Below are 19590 nucleotides of genomic sequence, written 5' to 3'. Positions count from 1 at the left end.
AAGTGTAGACTGCCCAAAGTGATGTTTCCCAAAGACTACACTATGGAAAGAGAGAAGAAAACAACTTTACTGTGGATAAACCTGAAAAACACTATCTCAAGTCAGGTAATCATGGTCAACAGCAACAATGGTTAAGTTACATTGACAGTATGCATCTTTGCAATGATATAAGAATGCACTTTTTAACTCTGTGGCCTTTTGTCCAAAAACGTATTTCCCCAGTCTAATCATAAGGAAAACATGAGACAAATCCCATTTGGGAAACATTCTACAAAACATTTGCCTAGTAGTATTCCTCAAAACTGTCCAGGCCATCAAAAACAAGGAAAGTCTGAGACACTGTCACAACCTAGAGGAGTCTAAGGAGACAGGACTGCTAATTGTAAGACAGTATCCTGGACAGAATTCTAGAACAGAAAAAGAAGGGGAAAACTGAGAATATCTAAATAATATGGACTCTAAATAATAAGATATAAATATTGGTTCATTAATATGACAAATATACTAATAATATAGTGATTTGCTAATAACAGAGGAAACTGGATGTAGGATATACAGGAACTCTCTATATTATCTTTGCAATAATTTTTAAATCTACAACTCAAGTTTACCAAAGACTGAACATTTACTGGGATTTTAATCATAAGAAGTGATTGTTCATTTTTTTAGAGGAACAATAGTGAAATTTAGCTATGTCTGAACAAGAATACTTATCTTAGTAAAACATTCAGAAATAACTAATTAGTAAGGATACAGAAATATCTACACATAAATATACAAGTATACACTTACATATATGTTAATACCATTCTAAAAATTATATTCATATAATTTTATATTATATCACATAAATCACATAAATCATGATGATGTCTAAGACTCACTTAAATTAAGCCCATTTGGAGAAGAGGAGTGGATGAATAGGGTTCTAAATGGGAAAAGGCCATGATTTTGAACATTCTTTAAGTTGAATAACTGATATAGTGAGCCCCCTTACTCTTCTCACCAGGTTTGAGTATGTCTGAATTTATAAAAAATTAAGTAATTGCCTGATCTAGAAACAGTAAGGGCCAGGGGTGCGTGGGTGGCTCAGTCAGTTAAACATCTGATTCTTAATTTCAGCTCAGGTCATGATCTCACGGTTTGTGAGTTTGAGCCTTGTGTTGGCTCTGAGTTGACAGCGCAGAGGCTACTTGGAATTCTCTTTTTCCCTCTCTCTTCTTCTCCCTCTCTCTCTCTCAAAATAAATAAATAAACATAAGAAAAAAAGGGGGCCAGAAAACAGACTCCAGGAAAAAAAAAAGGTTAAAAAAATTAAAAAATGAACAGAAATAGGAAAATAGAGAAAAGCGCATAAACTCATGTGACATATAATAACCAATCATTCGAACTCTAGGAAAAGGGCACAGAAACAATGGAGGTGATAAAAAAAAATTCAGATTTGAAAAGGATAATGGATCAAACTCCTCATTTAAGAATGCTTCAAAAATTCTTGTTTATAATTATTATCTTGCAGAGACCCAAACATATTTAGTGAGTGAAAATAAATAAATCCAGACTAACATTCTGCTCCAGTAACTTTTTTTTTTTAATGTTTATTTTTGAGAGAGAGAGACGGAGAGACAGAGTGCGAGCTAGGGAGGGGCAGAGAGAGGGAGATAACAGAATCCAAAGCTGGCTCCAGGCTCTAAGCTGTCAGCACAGAGTCAGATGCAACCTGAGCTGAAGTTGAACGCTCAACAGACTGAACCATCCAGGTGCCCCAGTAACTTCTAATCAGTGTTCTTCCTTGTCTCTCACTTCCATCATGACATTGAAAAATCCCTGCTCAGGGGCGCCTGGGTGGCGCAGTCGGTTAAGCGTCCGACTTCAGCCAGGTCACGATCTCGCGGTCCGTGAGTTCGAGCCCCGCATCAGGCTCTGGGCTGATGGCTCGGAGCCTGGAGCCTGTTTCCGATTCTGTGTCTCCCTCTCTCTGCCCCTCCCCCGTTCATGCTCTGTCTCTCTCTGTCCCAAAAATAAATAAAAAACATTGGAAAAAAAAAATTTAAAAAAAAGAAAAGAAAAAAAGAAAAATCCCTGCTCAGAGAAATTTCAGATGTAGTTTTGCTACAAGACTCTTCCTGAAATAAAGGCTAAGGCAGTTAGTCTAACTGTAAAGAAAACTCAAATAAATGGCCAGATGTGATGAGAGTGACCAAGTTTAAATAAGCTTATAAAATATCCCTACAATGCATGCATTTTACAGAAGAAATTTCCTTACTATAGAGATGGTTCCCAGACCAAGAGAACAGAACTCTATTAACATGTCTACATAAATTCTTTACAAAGAATACCCTATGCTTAAATAAATAAATAACTGTTCATCATTGTATTCTCTGTGAATTATGTAAATAAAAAGAGAAGACTTCAACTATAGCTCGCTATTTCTCTTTTGCTCTCATGAAATGATGATCTTAGATTTTCCTCCATTCTTCCCAGGAACAAACATAAACACATTTTAATACCCAGGAATACCTTAAAAAAATAAACACAGTATATAAATTTCCAAATCTAAGAGCTCCAGAGGAAGAAAGGACTACTCACTGTTTCATTTTGAGATCTCCATGCTGAAATTATGATTGTCACAACATACTTGAAGAATTCTACTGCAACAAAAATAGAAATTCCAGAGAAATGAAGTATCTTCTTGATAAAGAAAATAATGCCTGGAATAATACCTGTGAATAGGTTAGGTTACACGGCAAAAGAGGAATTAAGGTTGCCAGGGGAATTGTGACTGCCAATCAGCTGACCTTAAAATAGGGATTTTATCCTGGATTATCGAGGTGGGTCCAGTGTAATCACTCCTTAGAGTACAAGAGAGAGGCAGGAGAGAGGCAGAGGAAGAATGGTCAAAGAGATGCAGCGTTGCTGGCTTTAAAGATGGAGGAAGGGAGGAGGGCATGATTCAAGGGCAGCTGCTTAAAACTGGAAAAGGTAAAGAAATGGATTCTTCCCTAGAGTCTCCAAAATGAATACAGCCCTGCTGACACCTTGATTTCATCCCACTGAGACCTGTGTCTGACTTCTAACCTACAGAACTATAATAAACGAGTGTTGTTTTAAGACATTAGGTTTGTGCTAATTTGTTACAACAGCAAGAGAAAGCAAATACAGTACATTGTCTCTTTAAATTTTGTAATTAGACTTATTTGCTTCTTCTGTTTTAAATCCAACTCTATTCCTATTGCTTGCAAAGTTTATAGTATAAGTATCTGTTCCCTCCTTTCTGCAGTACTTCCCAGTGGGCTGAAAGAGAGAAAGCCCAACACATAAGCACAATAGCAGCTGAAAAGGAAGGAGAGAAGAGTCAGTGTGTGATCTTGTATGGAACTTCCAGTCAATGTAGGTAAACTTTCTCTGCCCTGCCAGCCTTGTAATACGTTGTGGACTTCAGCAAAAAGTCCAAGTCAAGTTCTGCTTGACTTGACTTAAACCTTTTTTAAATTTACTTTAGCCTTTACAGGTTTTAGATGAATAATTTTAGCCACATTGGTTATAATGGTGGGTGGCAGATTTCAGTTAACATGTATGTTTGTTGAAAGTTTAGCTGAGCTACTCCATCACATTGCTGCCTCAGCATGCATTTTTTGGCTAAGGTGCCTGAGAGGGTGAAATTGACACTAATCCCTTGCGCAAATGTAAGCCCTAGATGACAGCCCACAGTTACAAGTAAATGTAAGTACCTAGCCTTCAACACCTTCCCCTGGGGGCCCTCAGGTAAAATCGCTGTGAAGCTTACCAAAACCCTTGCTCTTTATAGTCTGACTGGACAATCCACCTTGGCCTAGGAACCCCAAAACACTCCACCCACATACCCTAAAAAGGCATACCTAGATCATCACTCTTTCTGTTTGTATCTTGCCTTTAAACTTCCTGTGTGGCCCCTTGGGAACGGGATATACTTCTTCCAAGGCCTGTGAATAATAAACTTCTCTATCTCTGCTCACTATCCAGCATCCTGGGGGCTCTACTTAACAAATGTTGATTTAACAAAATCATAACAATGTTTAATAAATTGAAATGCCAAAATGCATTGGTGATTTAGTGTAGTACTCTTGTTGGATGATGGAAAGATGAATGTATTTAATGATCCCAAATCCTTCAGTGGTCTGAATTTCCTTCTTTGAGATTCAATTTTCTTTCTTTAAACCAGTCCATTTCCAGTGCATCAGTGAGTGCCAATAATGGCTGAGTATCAGACTTACTGCATATTACATAAAATGGAGTTTATTATGCTGTTTCCTATGCCTAAAATGAATGCTCATCCTCTCTCTTCCTTGGCCAATTGGTTAACTTTGTATTCATTTTTTGAAACAACTCAGATGTCACTTCCTCTTCGAAACCTTCTGAACACACACACACACACACACACACACACACAGTTAAACCTCCCTTCTGCATTATTTTGAGACCACATGCATACTAACCATATAATGCATAAAATTACACTATGATAATTTATTTATAGTATATCTGCCAACCATACTAGTCTTTGTATTCATCAAGAACAAAGACAACCTTATCCATATCAGTATCTTCAGCACTTAACAGTATGCCTGGAACTACAGTAGAAGCTAAGTAAATAATTACTAAATTAAACTTCCTATTATAATAGTCTATAATAAAATATATAGAGTGAAGAAAAATATTATGTTTAAAGGGTTACCAGTTATATTTGATAAATTTAAACTTTTTTTCATACATAAAAGTTACATTAACAGGCCAAAAGAACCTATAATAATAATCAAATGCATGTAGAAGATTCACTAGTTTGGGGGAAAAAATTAATTAAACAAAATTTAGTTTCATCTTATTTTGTCCCCTTATCTGTAAAAAACAAAACAAAACAAAACAAAAAAATAACTGAGTTGGATTAGATCCTTCTATGTGTTCAAGTTCTGTATTCTGTACCACAGCATAGCTGAATGTATCAATATCAGTTTGAGGTTTTCATTTACCTATATTAAGACGGTCTCAACTTTCTGAAAGCTGTCCCTCCACTATGACATCCATGCTAATGTCACATTTTTAGTTCCTTGCACCTTGCTATTATGACACGTGGTACCTTAGAAACTTACTTTGTAAATAGGTTATGTCACAATGTAAAAGGAAAAGTACTGAATAGTATTAAATGGTAACTTTAAGTTTATCTCAAATTAAATCATTAACACACATTTCAACAAGTATATATTAAGCCCTTACTTAGTGCCAGAAACCTAAAAGGGGTGATAAGAGAGATAATGAAGTATCACGTATATTTAAAATAAGTAGTAGTAGATTAAAAGCAATCAGGCAAGATGTCTGGGTGGCTCAGTCGGTTAAGCGTCCAACTCTTTATTTGGGCTCAGGTCATGATCTCACGGTCATGAGATCAAGCCCCACATTGGGCTCTGTGCTCAGCGTGGAGCCTGCGTGGGATTCTCTCTCTCTCCCTATCTGCCCCTCCCCCACATGCACACGTGCGCTCTCTCTTTCAAAATAAATAAACAAATAAACATTAAGGGGGGAAAAAAAGGCAGACAGACAGACCAGTATAAGATGACAACACTCCACAAAGGAGTTTAGACTTGACACTACAAGGAATGAGAAAAACAACAAATACCGAATTAAACCAGGAATTTAGGATGATTTTGGCAGAATGAATAGAACCAACAGTATCAGTCATAACTTTTTTTTAACGCAATTTTTTTAGTTTTTTTTTTTAATGCTTATTTTTGGGAGAGAGAGAGAGAGAGAGAGAGAGAGAAAGACAGAGAGTGAGTGGGGGAGGGGAAGAGAGCAAGGGAGACACAGAATCTGAAGCAGGCTCCAGACTCAGCTGTCAGCACAGAGACCGATGCAGGGCTCAACCCATGAACCATCAGATCATGACCTGAGCCAATGTCAGAAGCTTAACTGACTGAGCCACCCAGGCACTCCTCAGTCATAGCTTCTAATAGTAAGGAGGTGACACCTGACTTCTCTACAGTCAGCAAGTAATGGAATTTTGCCAAGTGTACCCTCTAAACCTGTTTTCAAAATCACCCACACCTCTAATCTTCACTCTGCCACCACTTTAGCCCAAGCCACTAGCATCCTTCAGGAAACAGTAGTAGCTTCCAGCATCTTGCCTTGTTCCTTTCTAATTCAATCTTTATACAGAGCCTTCTTTTTTAATTTTTTGCAACTTTTTTTTTATTATTGAGAGAGAGAGCGTGCACACACACACATGCGCAAGCTGGGGAGGGGCAGAGAGAGAGAGGGAGACACAGAATCCGAAGCAGGCTCCAGGCTCTGAGCTGTTAGCCCAGAACCTGACTCCGGGCTCAAACGCATGAACCATGAGTTCATGACCTAAGCTGAAATCGCTCAACCAACTGAGCCACCAAGGCACCCCCATACAGAGCACTTTTTTAATGTAAATGTAAATTGAGTAATGTCCCTTTCAGGCTTAAAATCCTCCAACAATTCCCTTTCAATTTTTAGGACAAACATCCAAATCCTCTGAACTCTATAAAAGCTCTATACTCACAGCCTCCTTTCCTGCCACTCCACCCTTCTGTGTCACTGCTCAAGCTATACTAGCCTTCTCTTGGTTCCTCAAATATTCCATAATCCCTTCCTGCCTTAAGGCCTTCCCATATGCTGTTTACTAAAACACATAACATTCTTGCAACTATTATACCCTTTTTACCCTAGGACAACTTAGCTCAAATATCATTTCCAAAAAATGCCTTACCTAACACCCACACTAGACCAGGTTTTCCAATAACATACTTTCATACTTAGTAATTCTCCTCTGCAGCACTTTCCCCTCTTATTACCTGAAGATAGTTAATGAGTTCGCTAAATATTTCAATGACATCTGCCTCATTAAAACACAAACACCACTAAAACAAAAGCTGTAGCTGCCTTGATCAATGTATCCTCAATATCTTGCACATAACAGTCAGTCAAATATACTGAATAGATTCATAGATGACTGGTGGCCAGAGAAAAAAATGGTACTACGAATGAGAACAAAAAGAAAAGTGAATGCCTAAGAGTTTACACAGACTTACATTTAGCTTGAAAAATTAATTTCTGAACCTTTAAAATTATTTGTAGTATTCTAATGCAAGAGTCAGCAAACTTTTTTTAACGACGAAATAGTAAATATTTTAGTTTGTGGGCAAATACAGTCTTGTTGCAACTATTCATTCCTGCCACAGCAGCATGAAAGCAGCCAAAGACTATACATAAAGGGCATGGTTGTGTTCCAATAAAGCTTTATTGACAAAAACACACTGGCAGCCTGCAGGCTACAGCTTGCTGGCCCCTAATACTATATCCCAAAGAAACAGGAGGCAGAAATTAAACAAATGCAAACAAATAAAACTGTTCTCTTTTCATTTTAAACTCATAAAGAAGCTTTTGTTGAAATGCCATACCAATGTCCCCAAACTCTGAACTCAAAATGGGTTAGCATGTATTAGTTGAAAGCAAACATGGAATACTCCTTTAACGGTCAGAATTAAGTATATCTCCTCTCTTAATCTGGATCATGAGTTTTTGCTCAGGCAGCAACTGTCTCTTTACTCATATATATTTCTCAGTAATTAGAGTTCAGAAGCACAGAATGGAAATTTAAAACACATGCTGAACAAATTAACGATCCAACCATATATTAGCCTTTCCCCTTTCATTCTTCTAGTCTATGCAGAGACAAGAGGAGAAGCAATTAATCTGAATGTTTTGATTTTCAAGAAAGGCATTCTTCAGTAAGACTGGTATGCTAGGCCAACGTGTGCATGGATGCTCTTTTCATATTACTTGGGTTCTAATTCCCCATGTTCACTGTCCCTCCTTATGTGTGCCTTTGTTACCTTGCTCAGTCTCTGACTCCTCATGCCTCACTCCTCCACCCCAATTCTACCTGCCAATTTGAAGGAAGATGCTTTCTTGGACATCTTAATCTTAATAATATAGGTGTGGTATAAACATCCCCAGACCTGTACATGTATCTGCTGTATTATCAAAGTGAATGACAAAAACTTCATAAAAATCATGACAAATGCTTCTTTTTAAATTTTTGAGACAGAGAGAGAAAGAAAGAGAGAGAACAAGTGGGGGAGGGGCAGAGAGAGAGGGAGATGAAGAATCCAAAGCAGGCTCCACAGTGCCAGTGCAGAGGCCAACATAGGGCTTGAACTCCTGAACTGTGAGATCATGACCTGAGTTGAAGCTGGACGCTTAGCTGACTTGAGTCACCCAGGTGCCTCCCAAAATCCTTCTTTTTGTAGTAAATTTTATGGGATATGTATTATTTTATATGATTAATATGGATGCTTGGGTCTAGAAGTATCCAAAGAGCTAAAAGCTTCATTTTTCAAACAGTGGCTAATTTCAAAGTTTGATGTGAACTAGTCCGATTTTTAGGAAATGTGAATTATATTATCACAATGGTCAGTGAAATTAATTATAATCAATGAGGAAAGTGCAGCGTCTTATGTTGGAAGGATTTATAAGAATGTGAGATCAGTTCAATCCTAAAGATTCAAGAGGCATCTACTGGAAAACTGTTTGAAGGAGGGAAAATATTATTTATTTGGAAAAAATATAGCACATATAATACCATCTTTGTTGTGCATTTATAGCAAGAAGAACTACATAATTATTATTCTTTAAAAGAGTCTCATTAAGGATGTTAGGCATTCTGACTTTTATTGTTGTTTTGTAATCAGATTGACTTTAATGAAAAACACATTTATAAATATATAGGTGTATTAGTTTGTTCTTGTTGTAACAAATTGCCACAAAGTTTAATAGCTTAAAACAATACAAACTTATCTATTTACAACAGTGAAGATATGGAAGCAACCCTAGTGTCCATCCATAGATGAATGGATTAAGATATAATACATAGTAGCCATAAAAAAGAATGAAGACTTGCCATTTGCAACAACATGGATGGAACTAGTGGGTATAGTGCTAAGTGAAATAAGTCAGAGAAAGACAAATACCATATGGTTTCACTCACGTGATATTTAAGAAACAAAATAAATGAATGAACAAAGAAAAAAAGAGACAAATTAAAAAAACAGACTCTTCAATACAAGAACAAATTGGTGGTTGCCAGAGGAAGGATGGGTAGGGGAATGGGTAAAACAGATAAAGGGAATTAAGAGTACAGTTACCTTGATGAGCACTGAGTAATGTATGGAATTGCTGAACCATCATATTGCACACCTGAAACTACTATAACACTATACTAATTATACTTCAGAAAAAAAAAAAATATATATATACATATATATGGTCATTCAGTGAACAAAGATAACTTTGAATCAGTAGCTGTGTCGGAGTCCTCAATACCACCCCCAGGTTAGATAATTCATGAGGATTCACAGGACATAGCATATAATCATATTCACAGCTAAGATGTGTTCTAGAAAAAGGATGCAATGCAAAAGAAGCAAACATGGGGCAAAGTTGAAGGAAAAAGTCCTCTCCCAGTGCAGTCACACAGGATGTGCTTAATTTCTCAATGCCCAAAAGTTATGACAACAAATTAAAAGAGTTGTCTAGGGGTGTCTGGGTGGCTCAGTTGGTTAAGCATCTAACTCTTGGTTTTGGCTCAGGTCATGATCTCTTGGTTCATGAGTTTGAGAACTCACGAGAGTTCAGCTCTGTGTGGCAGTGTAGAGCTTGCTTGGGATTCTCTCCCTCTCCCCCTCCCCATCTTGTCCCTCCCCTGCTTGTCTTTCTTTCAAATAAATAAACTTAAATAAATAAATAAATAAATAAATAAATAAATAAATAAATAAATAAATGTGTTGTCTATTATGAATGTTCCTAAGAAATGAGGTGATTTAAATTGGGAGTTGGTCACATAGGCATCCTCTGCCCAGCATGTATACAACTCCAGAATCTCTGAACAAAAGCAAGTGTCCAGTATAAACTACATTATTTGTACAAACACTTCAGGTACAATGAGCCACTTTTATTTAGGGAAAGATTTTTATCACTGTAGGAAACTGTTTGAGGAAACAGCCTGCCTTTCTAAGGATAGGCAGTATTAGGGCTACAGTGTTAACCCCCCCCCCAACTTTTTTTTTTTAACATTTATTTGAGAGAGAGAGAGGGAGAGGGAGACAGAGAGAGAGAGGGGAATGAGTTGGGGAGGGGCAGAGCAAGGGAAACAGAAGATCCGAAGCAGGCTCCATGCTGTAAGTGCAGAGCCCAAGGTGAGGCTTGAACTCAAGAACCCTGAGATCATGACCTGAGTCAAAACCAAGAGTTGGCCGCTTAACTGACTGAGCCACCCAGGAGCCCCATCAACCTTTTTCTCCACAGTACCCCAAGTATATTATGAAGATGTATTAATAAGGATAAATTATTATGCCTCATACCAACTTCAAATGGAGCAAAGTCTTAAATGTGGAACACTTAAAATAACTAGAAGATAATAAAATAATAAATAGCTAACATGTACTGAGCTCTTGCTATATTCCTGGCACTAAGTATATGTATGACCTTATTTAATGTTTACAGCAACCACATGAGACAGTCAGAGATGATACTCAAAATACTCAACTACCAGTATCACATGGCTACTACACTATTTAGGCATGTCGTTCCTAAAATCAGCCTGAGAGGTAGGTACTATTATTATCTCCACTTTATAAAAAAAGGAGTGAACATAGAGAATCCAAGGATCCACAGCTAATACATGACAGAAATGAGATTTTTAATTTAGCTTGTTCCAGAGCCCTGGCTCTTAATCACTGTGCTATATTGCCTCTCAATATGCAAAATACCCGTATGGTCCTAGGATGGGAAAGAATGTCTTACACAAAGACACACACACACACACACACACACACACACACACAGAGGCACGGTAAAAACCATAAAGAAAGAACTGCTAAATTCAATTTCATGAAAATTTAAAACTAGAAATAGTAAAAGGCACAAAAAACAAAGTTAAAAGCCACTGGCTGAGACACTGTGATACATTTAAGAATTAAAGTCAGACAACATAAAATTTCCTTTATCAATAAGAACAAGACAAAGGAACACAACAGAAAAATCAGCAAAGTAACTAAGTAATTCACATAAAATGAAACCAAACAGCCAGGAAATATATGGGAAAAATGATAAATAATAATATAAATGCAAATTACATGACATACACTTCCATACTCACCAGACTGGCTAAAATTTTAGTCAGATAATAGCAAGTGCGGTGAATATGAGGAACAATAGAAATCTTTCTTCATTGATGGGAAGGATAAATTGACAAAACCATTTTAGGAAGATATTTGGCAGCATCTAATAAAGTTGAAGATCCATATATGCTCTGATCCAGTAATGTTATTTTTAAGGTTTATATCCTAAAGAAACCCTAACATATATGATCAGAGACATGAGTAAGAATGTTTGCTGCTGCACTATTTAAATATTATTATTATTATTATTATTATTATTATTATTATTATTTAGTGAGGAATAGCTCAAATGTTCAATAGCAAGGGAACAGAGAGAAAAAAATTAGTATATTTAAGACATATTATACAGCATATTATACATATTATATGGCAGTAAAAATGAATTAACTTACACTTATAATACACATGTATCACAAAAACATAAAACTAAGGGGAAAAAAAGTTGCAGACCATCATGTATCACTTACATAAGTTGTAAAAACACATAAAAAACAATATTATTTATTGTTCACAAATACACAAATGTATTAAAGATTAAAAAAAAGGAAAGAAAAAATAAGATGGCCTATATAACATGACTTAGAATTCATTGTTTTTTTTTAATATTTATTTGAGAAAGCACATGTGCACACAGTGGGGGAGGGGCAGAGAGAAAGGGAGAGAAGAGAGAGAATCCCAAGCAGGCTCTGCACTACCAGTGCAGAACCTGACGTGGGGCTTGAACTCACAAACCATGAGATCATGACCTGAGCTGAAATCCAGGCAGATGCTCAACCAACTGAGCCACCCAAGTGCTTCAGAATTCACTGTTTTAAAGCAAGGCACATTAGAAGAAACTTGCTATTATATTTACTATTAAGGTGCTATTCAATGCATTATTTACTATATAATAAAGCGTTCTCTTTATAAAAACCAATGCATAGGGGTGCCTGGGTGGCTCAGTCAGTTGGGCGTCCGACTTCGGCTCAGGTCATAATCTCACGATTTGTGAGTTTGAGCCCCACGTTCGGGCTCTGTTGCTGCCAGCTCAGAGTCAGGAGCCTGCTTCAGGCTCTCTCCCCTCTCTCTGCTCCTCCCATGCTCATGCTCTGTCTCTCTCTGTCTCTCAATAATAAATAAACATTAAAAAAAAAATTTTTTTAAGAAAATCAATGTATATAATAATAGTAAAACAAAGGCTGAAAATCAATGCTCTAATTTCCATGTTAAGAATTTTGGGTGAAAAAAAGAAATAAAATTGGGGTGCCTGGGTGGCTCAGTTGGTTAAGTGTCCAACTTTGGCTCAGGTCATGATCTCACGGTGAGTTTGAGCCCCACATCAGACTCTGTGCTGATGGCTCAGAACCTGGAGCCTGTTTTGGATCCTGTGTCTCCCTCTCTCTATGCCCCTCCCCCGCTCATGCTCTGTCTCTCTTGCTCTCAAAAATAAATAAAACATAAAAAAAAAAATTTTTTAAAACATGGAAGGAAGGAAAGAAAGATATGACCTAAAAATCAATAAAACAGGAAAAAAAGTAAACAAAAGAGAGAAATCAGGAAAACCCAAATTTTGTTCTTTGAAATGAACAAAAAGAGAGGAAACACCAATTACCAATATCAGGAATGAGAGTAGACATCACTATAAGACTGTAAAGATGTTAAAAGATAAGATAATCTTGAGTAACTTTCACCAATAAATGACAACTTAGACAAAATAGACAAATTCTCAAAAAGCAACACAAGAAGAAATATACAGACAAATCCTTTTTTTTTCTTTCCTTTAAGTAGGCTTCGTGCCCAGCCTGGAGCCCAACGCAGGGCTTGAACTCACCACCCTGAGATCAAGACCTGAGCTGAGACCAAGAGTCGGACACTTAACCTACTGAGCCACCCAGAAGCCTCAGCAGATAAAATGTTTTAAGTAGATATGCTCATTAAGATTTATATGTACATTTCTGGGACACCTGGGTGGCTCAGTAAGTTAAGCATCGGACTCTTGATCTCAGCTCAGGCCTTGATCTCGGGATGGTGAGTTCAAGCCCTGCACTGGGCTTGGTCCTAGGAAAGAAGCCTACTTAAAAAAAAAAAGACAAAAAACCAAAAACATTATATGTCATTAAAAAACCCTCACAAAGAAAACTCCAGGTCCAAAAGGCTTCATTTGGTGAATTGTAGACATTTAAGAAAGAGGTAACATCAATTATACATAAATTCCCTGAAAGGGCAAAAAAACAGGAAAGACTTCTCAACTCATTCATGAAGCTAGCACAACCCAGATACCACATGTGAAAAGAAAACTAAAGAAAAATAAAGCCATCTTGCTCATAAACATAAATGCAAAAAAATATAAATAAACTATTAGAATGTCAAGTCCAACAACATTTAAAATAATAACACATCATAACCAAGTGAATTTATTCCTGGAATGGAAAGAAAATATTTGAATATCAATATTCAAAATCAAGAAATGTAATATTTGCAAATCAAGAAATGTAATCTATTACACCAACAGAAAATATATAACATATAACAGGAAAATATTTTTATCATTTTAATAGATGAAGAGAAAAATTAGCATCTACTCACAAAAAAAATCAGTAAATGAAATAGAAGGGAACTTCCTTAATCTGATTAAAGATATCTATAATCATCCCCCCATACACATATACACCCACACACACAGAAATTTTAATGGTGGACTATTAAAACTTTGCTGAAATTCTATCACCATTTCAACTCGACATTATGTTGGAGGTCCTAACAAGTGCAATAAAGGGGAGGATGGGAGATGGAGACTGTGCAAATGGTTATGACTGCATAGTATATGTAGAAATTTCAAAAACATCCATAGGCAAATTATTAAAATAAGTGAATTCACCAAGATCACTGGAAAAACAGCTCAAAATACAAAAATTAAGTATATTTGCACATACAACAAAAACTTAGAAAATAAAATTTTAAAAGTGGTGCCATTTCTAACAATGAAATAAAATACTTTTTAAAAAGCCAATATGTATAGAGTTCCTTGTCTCGACCTAGACTGGAATGAACACTTGTAAGGAACAACCATGATGGTGGTTGGGGAATCGGGGGGAGGGAAGGACATGGGCTTAGATGAGAGGGATGGGGAGACCAAGAAAAATGAGAATATGTTAAAGCTCCTTGTGGATTAAGTTATAAATATTTATTTGAACTATTTTAGGGGAAAAAAGGAGAAAAAGAAAAAGTTTCAGATGGCAGAATGAAGTCCAAGTATATCAATAACTACAAACATAAAAAGATTAAATTCACTGGTTAAAAGAAAAAGAGATATTGTAATTTTAAAAAAAAATTATAACTTATTTGCTATGTATCAAAAAGGTTCATGGTAAAAGGATGAAAAATACATAAATAAAACTGATATAATATACAATATCTGGGGGGGAAAGGCTTTAAGACAAAAAGCATGAGTAATAGAGAAGATCACTAAATTATGACTTTAAGTCCTATTTCACAAAGAAAACAATTCTGAACAAGTACACACCTAACAAAATACATTAAAAATATAAAAAGCAAAAAATTGATAGAATTTTGGAACAAAAATGGTAAATCCACTGTCACAACGAGATCTTAACACTGTTTCAACATTTGCCATCAATCCTCCAAACTATCTCAGACTTTTTTCCTTTTAGATCAGAAGAAGATTTATGAACTTAAAGACGAATGGTCAATTCAAGTGCATTCTGAACTCTTTTAGAGGCTATTTCATCATTAAGTTACAGGAACAGTTAACTGAAAATAGTGAGAATCTCTAAAAAATGTCCAGTACTAAAGTGGATTATTGCTGCCATCTGCTGGAAACAATTTTTATCCCCATTTCGATCATATTCGCTTTAAAAAGTCCTTGTAAGAAAGCACATGCGGCCCAAACTGTAATCTTTTCTTTTCTTTTAATGTTCATTTATTTATTTTGAGAGAGAGAGAGAGACAGCACATGCCAGAGCGTGCGCACATGCGGGGAATGATTAAGGGAGAGAGGAAAGACAGAATCCCAAGCAGGCTCTATGTAGTCAGCACAGAGCTGGACACGGGTCTTGATCCCACAAACTGTGAGATCATGACCTTAGCCCAAACCAAGAGTCAGATGCTTAACTGACTGAGCCACCCAGGTGCCCCTGTAATCTTTTCTAAGTTTCCTTTATCTAGTGAGATAGAGATACTCTCTCTATATTAAAATGTGTGTCCTCCCTATGTGCAATTTAACAAGCCTCTGGTAACAATTTTTGTTTTTCCGAAGTCACAGGTTTACGACAGTGTTGAAAATTACACTGCCTGAAATCCACTTGGAACTTAATATATCCAAAAGACTACCAAGTTTCCCATACAACTACTGTAAAATCATTTTATATAATGAATAATTACAGTGAATCACTGCAACCACACAAACCACACTTTACTCCTACAGCATATGAGCCACATTACTTGCAATGTCTCTTAAAATACACACATAAAAATATATGGTAGGTCTTCTAGTGCTCCCTCAAATCTGGTTCCCTTGCCTTCCAGGCACACAGGAAAATTACACTTCTGCGGAGTTAGTACCTAAAATTAGTCAGGATCAACAGGTTGTGTGTGAAAGTACCATGTGCCATCTGCAGGCCAAGGCAAGTAATTGCATTTATCAGACCAGCAGCACTCTTCCTCTATACCAGTGAAAACATGTGGCCTCAAAAGGAGATGGTGAAGCCACCTTCTTTTGGTGATGATGAAGATGAAAGCAGCTTAAAACACTGAAGACAGTTACCCTATAGAGTTTTCCAGACCTACGAAAGACTTTGAAATAGTAAAAAAAAATAAGCTTTTATTAGGTTAAGCCACTGAGTTGGCACTTAAATATTACCTCAGCATAGCCTAGTCCAGGATTTCTCAACAGTGGCACTACTGACATCTTGGGATGAATAACCCTTTGCTGTGGGTGTTGTCTTATGCCACTTTAGGACATTAAGCAGCATTCCTGGCATCTACCCACTATTTGTCAGTAGCACCCCTCAATAATAACCACCAAAATTAGCTCCAGACCAGACACTGCCTTCCTCCCTGACTTTGAGAACCAGTAGCTTAGCTTAACCTGAATACAGTATATCTATCTACCTATATATGTGTATATATTACAAATATGTATGAGAGTATATTTAACTTAATTGTCATGTGACACAAATATATGCTTTATTATGTATTAAGGTCAGATGTTTCATAGGCCCTTAACAGATACAAATTTCATTTTCTTAAACTAGGAGAGCTAATTCATAAACTTAAAAAAATCTAGTCAGTATTACAAGTCTTTACATAGTAAGGTAAAGAAAATCTTTCAAAAGGATATATAAATCCATACATACTATGCTGTTCATTTCCGAGGACTCATAGCTCCCAACTGGATGTACATTTCCAATGGGCTCCAAGCCCTCTTCATCCCACATGTATGTTCCATCAGAGCTATCAGATGGAGAGAGCTCAAATGAAGAACCAGCTCTGTAATCTGTATCTGGTGAAATCAAGTTATTCCCAGAAGTATGTTTTGTACATTCACTCCTGTCTTCAATTGATTTTTTAAAAGAGAAAGAAAAAAAGTTATTAATTCACAAAAATATATTTCTCAGGTTCTAAAAATATAAGCTCTAATAATTCGTTATAACAAAAAAGTTGGCAAAAAGGTATCAGTAACTATAGAATTTTCTAAGTTCTAAAAAACAAAAAAATCAGGAGGCAAAATCTTAAATAACTTACTGAAATGTTTCCCAATACACATGAAGAAAATTCACTGAGCCATCTTTCACTTCTCCAACATTTCTAGAATTATAAATAAAGCCTTATTTCTTTTACTATTTCCTAAGATATTTACTTTTACACACTGGCCAGGAAACTCCTTACTAAGTATATATCATTCAAGTTCAGGGTTGCCTCCTTGTAAGGGAAATACTTGTTCTGGCAATCACTTCTAACTAGAAGACCCTCAAATAGGCAAGGGTTTATGCCTATCTTTAGGCATGGCCCAGGCCCTTGACCAGATCACAAGTCTATCCCCAATCCCTTCAGTTTGCTCTTTATTCAGGTCAGAGGCAGAGATACATTTTACACAGGGCAGAGATACATTTACACAGGGCAGAGATACATTTTCTCCAGACTTTCAGTGCCAGTATAACCAAGTACAAGCAGAAATGTTTAACAGGTGCTAATCTCACTTTCTTCAGTTAAAAAATTAAATAAAGCTCCTCTGAAAGTATAACAATAATATTTTGCTAAACAAGAAATATAAGTCCTCCTTTAAAAAAATGAAAATTTCCAAGGATAAAAATATGCATTACATTGGACATAACCTATATTAAAACATTAGCTCATTTACCCTTTGGTATAGCTTTACTCTAAACAAATAGGATCTATTCCTGTAAAGGAAGAGATGGTTTAAAATGGCATGCCACTGTTGAGGGAAGTGGGGAAAAAGAAAAAAACTTTGAAGCAAGTAAGAAAAGTTGCATGACATGCAGGACATGTCTATGCATGACAGTCAATGAAGAAAAAGGTAAGATACATTAGGGGAAGAGTGTTTTTATTGACATTGTTTTAAATAGTGAAAAATAGGACCAGAAGCAAAAGTCACAAGGAAGATAAATGTTGCCCTGCCCCAATTTTATCTAGATCCATCCCTCCATGAAACTGACAGTATCCTGGAATTATTCAAAAGCTAATCCTAAGTTCAGTTATATTATCTAGGAGAAACCAAACAAATTTAAGGATATTAATATTTACCAGAGACACTTATATCTATCCACTCATCAGTTTTACTTTTTTCATTTTCCTTTGGGGAATCAAATATATCCTTCGGTGGTACGTTTTCATGCTTTTCTTCTTTGAGAGAAATTTCCTCTGGAGTTATTCTAGTTCTGTTGGAGTCTTCTATATCTATAAAATCATCACTAAAGTCTTCACTTAAATCATTTTTATCAGAAGACGACAAAGAAGACAAAGAAATATCATCCACATCATCACTCAGGTATCTAATTTTAGTATCATGCTTCATGGTCTGGTCATTTTCTGTTCTGTAACTATCATTTTCAATTAGTTCTTGGTCTTTACTAGTAGCTCTGTCCTTAGCCATAAGTGCAGCACTTTCCTCTACACATGTATCAGCAGGTGAATTTTTATTACCATCAACTGTGATAGTCCCAGAAAATGGAGGTCGGCTAGATTTCAGTAGAGAGGGATGAACCATCCTATAACCCAACGTGGATGTTACACCTGGGCCATTTGGTAAAGCCAGCTTCTTTCCACCAGCAGCATAAGGCCTATTAAATCCATACCCTAAATGATCATTCCCATTGAGTACTTCTGACTGCCGGGAATTTCTTGTTAGCATACTGGACCTCAGAGGCACTCTAATGGGTAGCTGTTGGTTCTGATAAGGCTTTGTAAGATCTGCAGCTCTATTGAAGGAATGTGATCTGGTTATAGATGAAGGTGGAAGGAATGAGTTTTGAATGGAATGTGAAAAACTTTGTGACCTTACCATTTTTTCACAAGTAAGAGATTTAATATTGTCTAGGGATTGTGCTAAGCCTTCTCCAGAAGTGCTTCTGGTGGCACAGGAGTTTGCTCTAGGCCTTTGTATGCTACCAGATGAACGGTTTCCATACAGTCCATTCAACTGCGATTTTGGAGCATTGACTGAAGAATATGAAGTCCTTCCTAATAATGTGCCTTTGGTGAATTTACCCAAACTAGACGGTCCAGACAAAGACTTTTGGTTTAACTCCTCTGTAGATGACACAAACATAGTGGATGGCTTTGCTAACTTTGATGTAAGTAAAGAAATACTTTTCAAGCCTCCCTTTATCCCATTTTTATCAAACATTACTTGAGTAGGTACATGTTTTTCAGGATCAATCACTTTATCATGTGAAGTTTGAGTACTATTACGCTCTTCAGCACTTTGTGCACTAAGCTGGTATTTAGTTGTCGTTCTCCAATTAAATGAATGGGATGATGGGCAATCAGAGCCATTATTTTTGATGTAACTTTTGACGTTGCCACTCTTGGAAGTTCCCAATAAATTAACAGGTGTCCCACTGGGCATTGGCTGTAGTGTACTTCTCACAGATTTTGTTCCATACTTTGGCAACTTGGAACCCAAAAATGACTTGATTTGTGTTTTTTCTTCCATGAGCTATAAGGTGCATTTGTTCTTAAAATTTGACAGAATCTGAGGAGACAAAAAAAATAGATTAAACATTCCTAAATAAGCACAATTACATGGGGTATTACATAATAAGAATATATATTCTTAGACAATTAAATGATCAAAGCACAAAAGCTACTTATGATTCCTAAAAAATTCTTTATAAAT

General features: G+C 36.4%; 1 protein-coding gene across 5 annotated transcripts in view; it reads right to left on the bottom strand.

Moving 5' to 3' along the window:
- CCSER2 (coiled-coil serine rich protein 2) overlaps positions 1-19590 on the bottom strand; it is a 186860-nt gene that overhangs the window by 115644 nt on the left and 51626 nt on the right. For 2 of the 5 annotated variants that reach the window (XM_042907896.1, XM_042907895.1), the window contains exons 2-3: positions 17997-19446; positions 16589-16785 (exon numbers count right to left, since the gene is read on the bottom strand). In XM_042907896.1, coding sequence (XP_042763830.1) covers positions 16589-16785; positions 17997-19407 — 1608 coding nt within the window. In that variant the 5' untranslated portion in view covers positions 19408-19446. Of the gene's footprint in view, positions 1-2586; positions 2649-5003; positions 5084-16588; positions 16786-17996; positions 19447-19590 lie in introns of those variants that run through there. The other 3 variants (XM_042907898.1, XM_042907899.1, XM_042907900.1) reach the window with 3 other exon arrangements.

The sequence above is a fragment of the Panthera leo genome, chromosome D2, assembly GCF_018350215.1.
Source record: "Panthera leo isolate Ple1 chromosome D2, P.leo_Ple1_pat1.1, whole genome shotgun sequence".
In the NCBI taxonomy this organism is placed as follows: Eukaryota; Metazoa; Chordata; class Mammalia; order Carnivora; family Felidae; genus Panthera; species Panthera leo.
The sequence above is the reverse complement of the archived record's forward strand: the minus strand, read 5'-3'. Positions and strand labels throughout refer to the sequence as shown.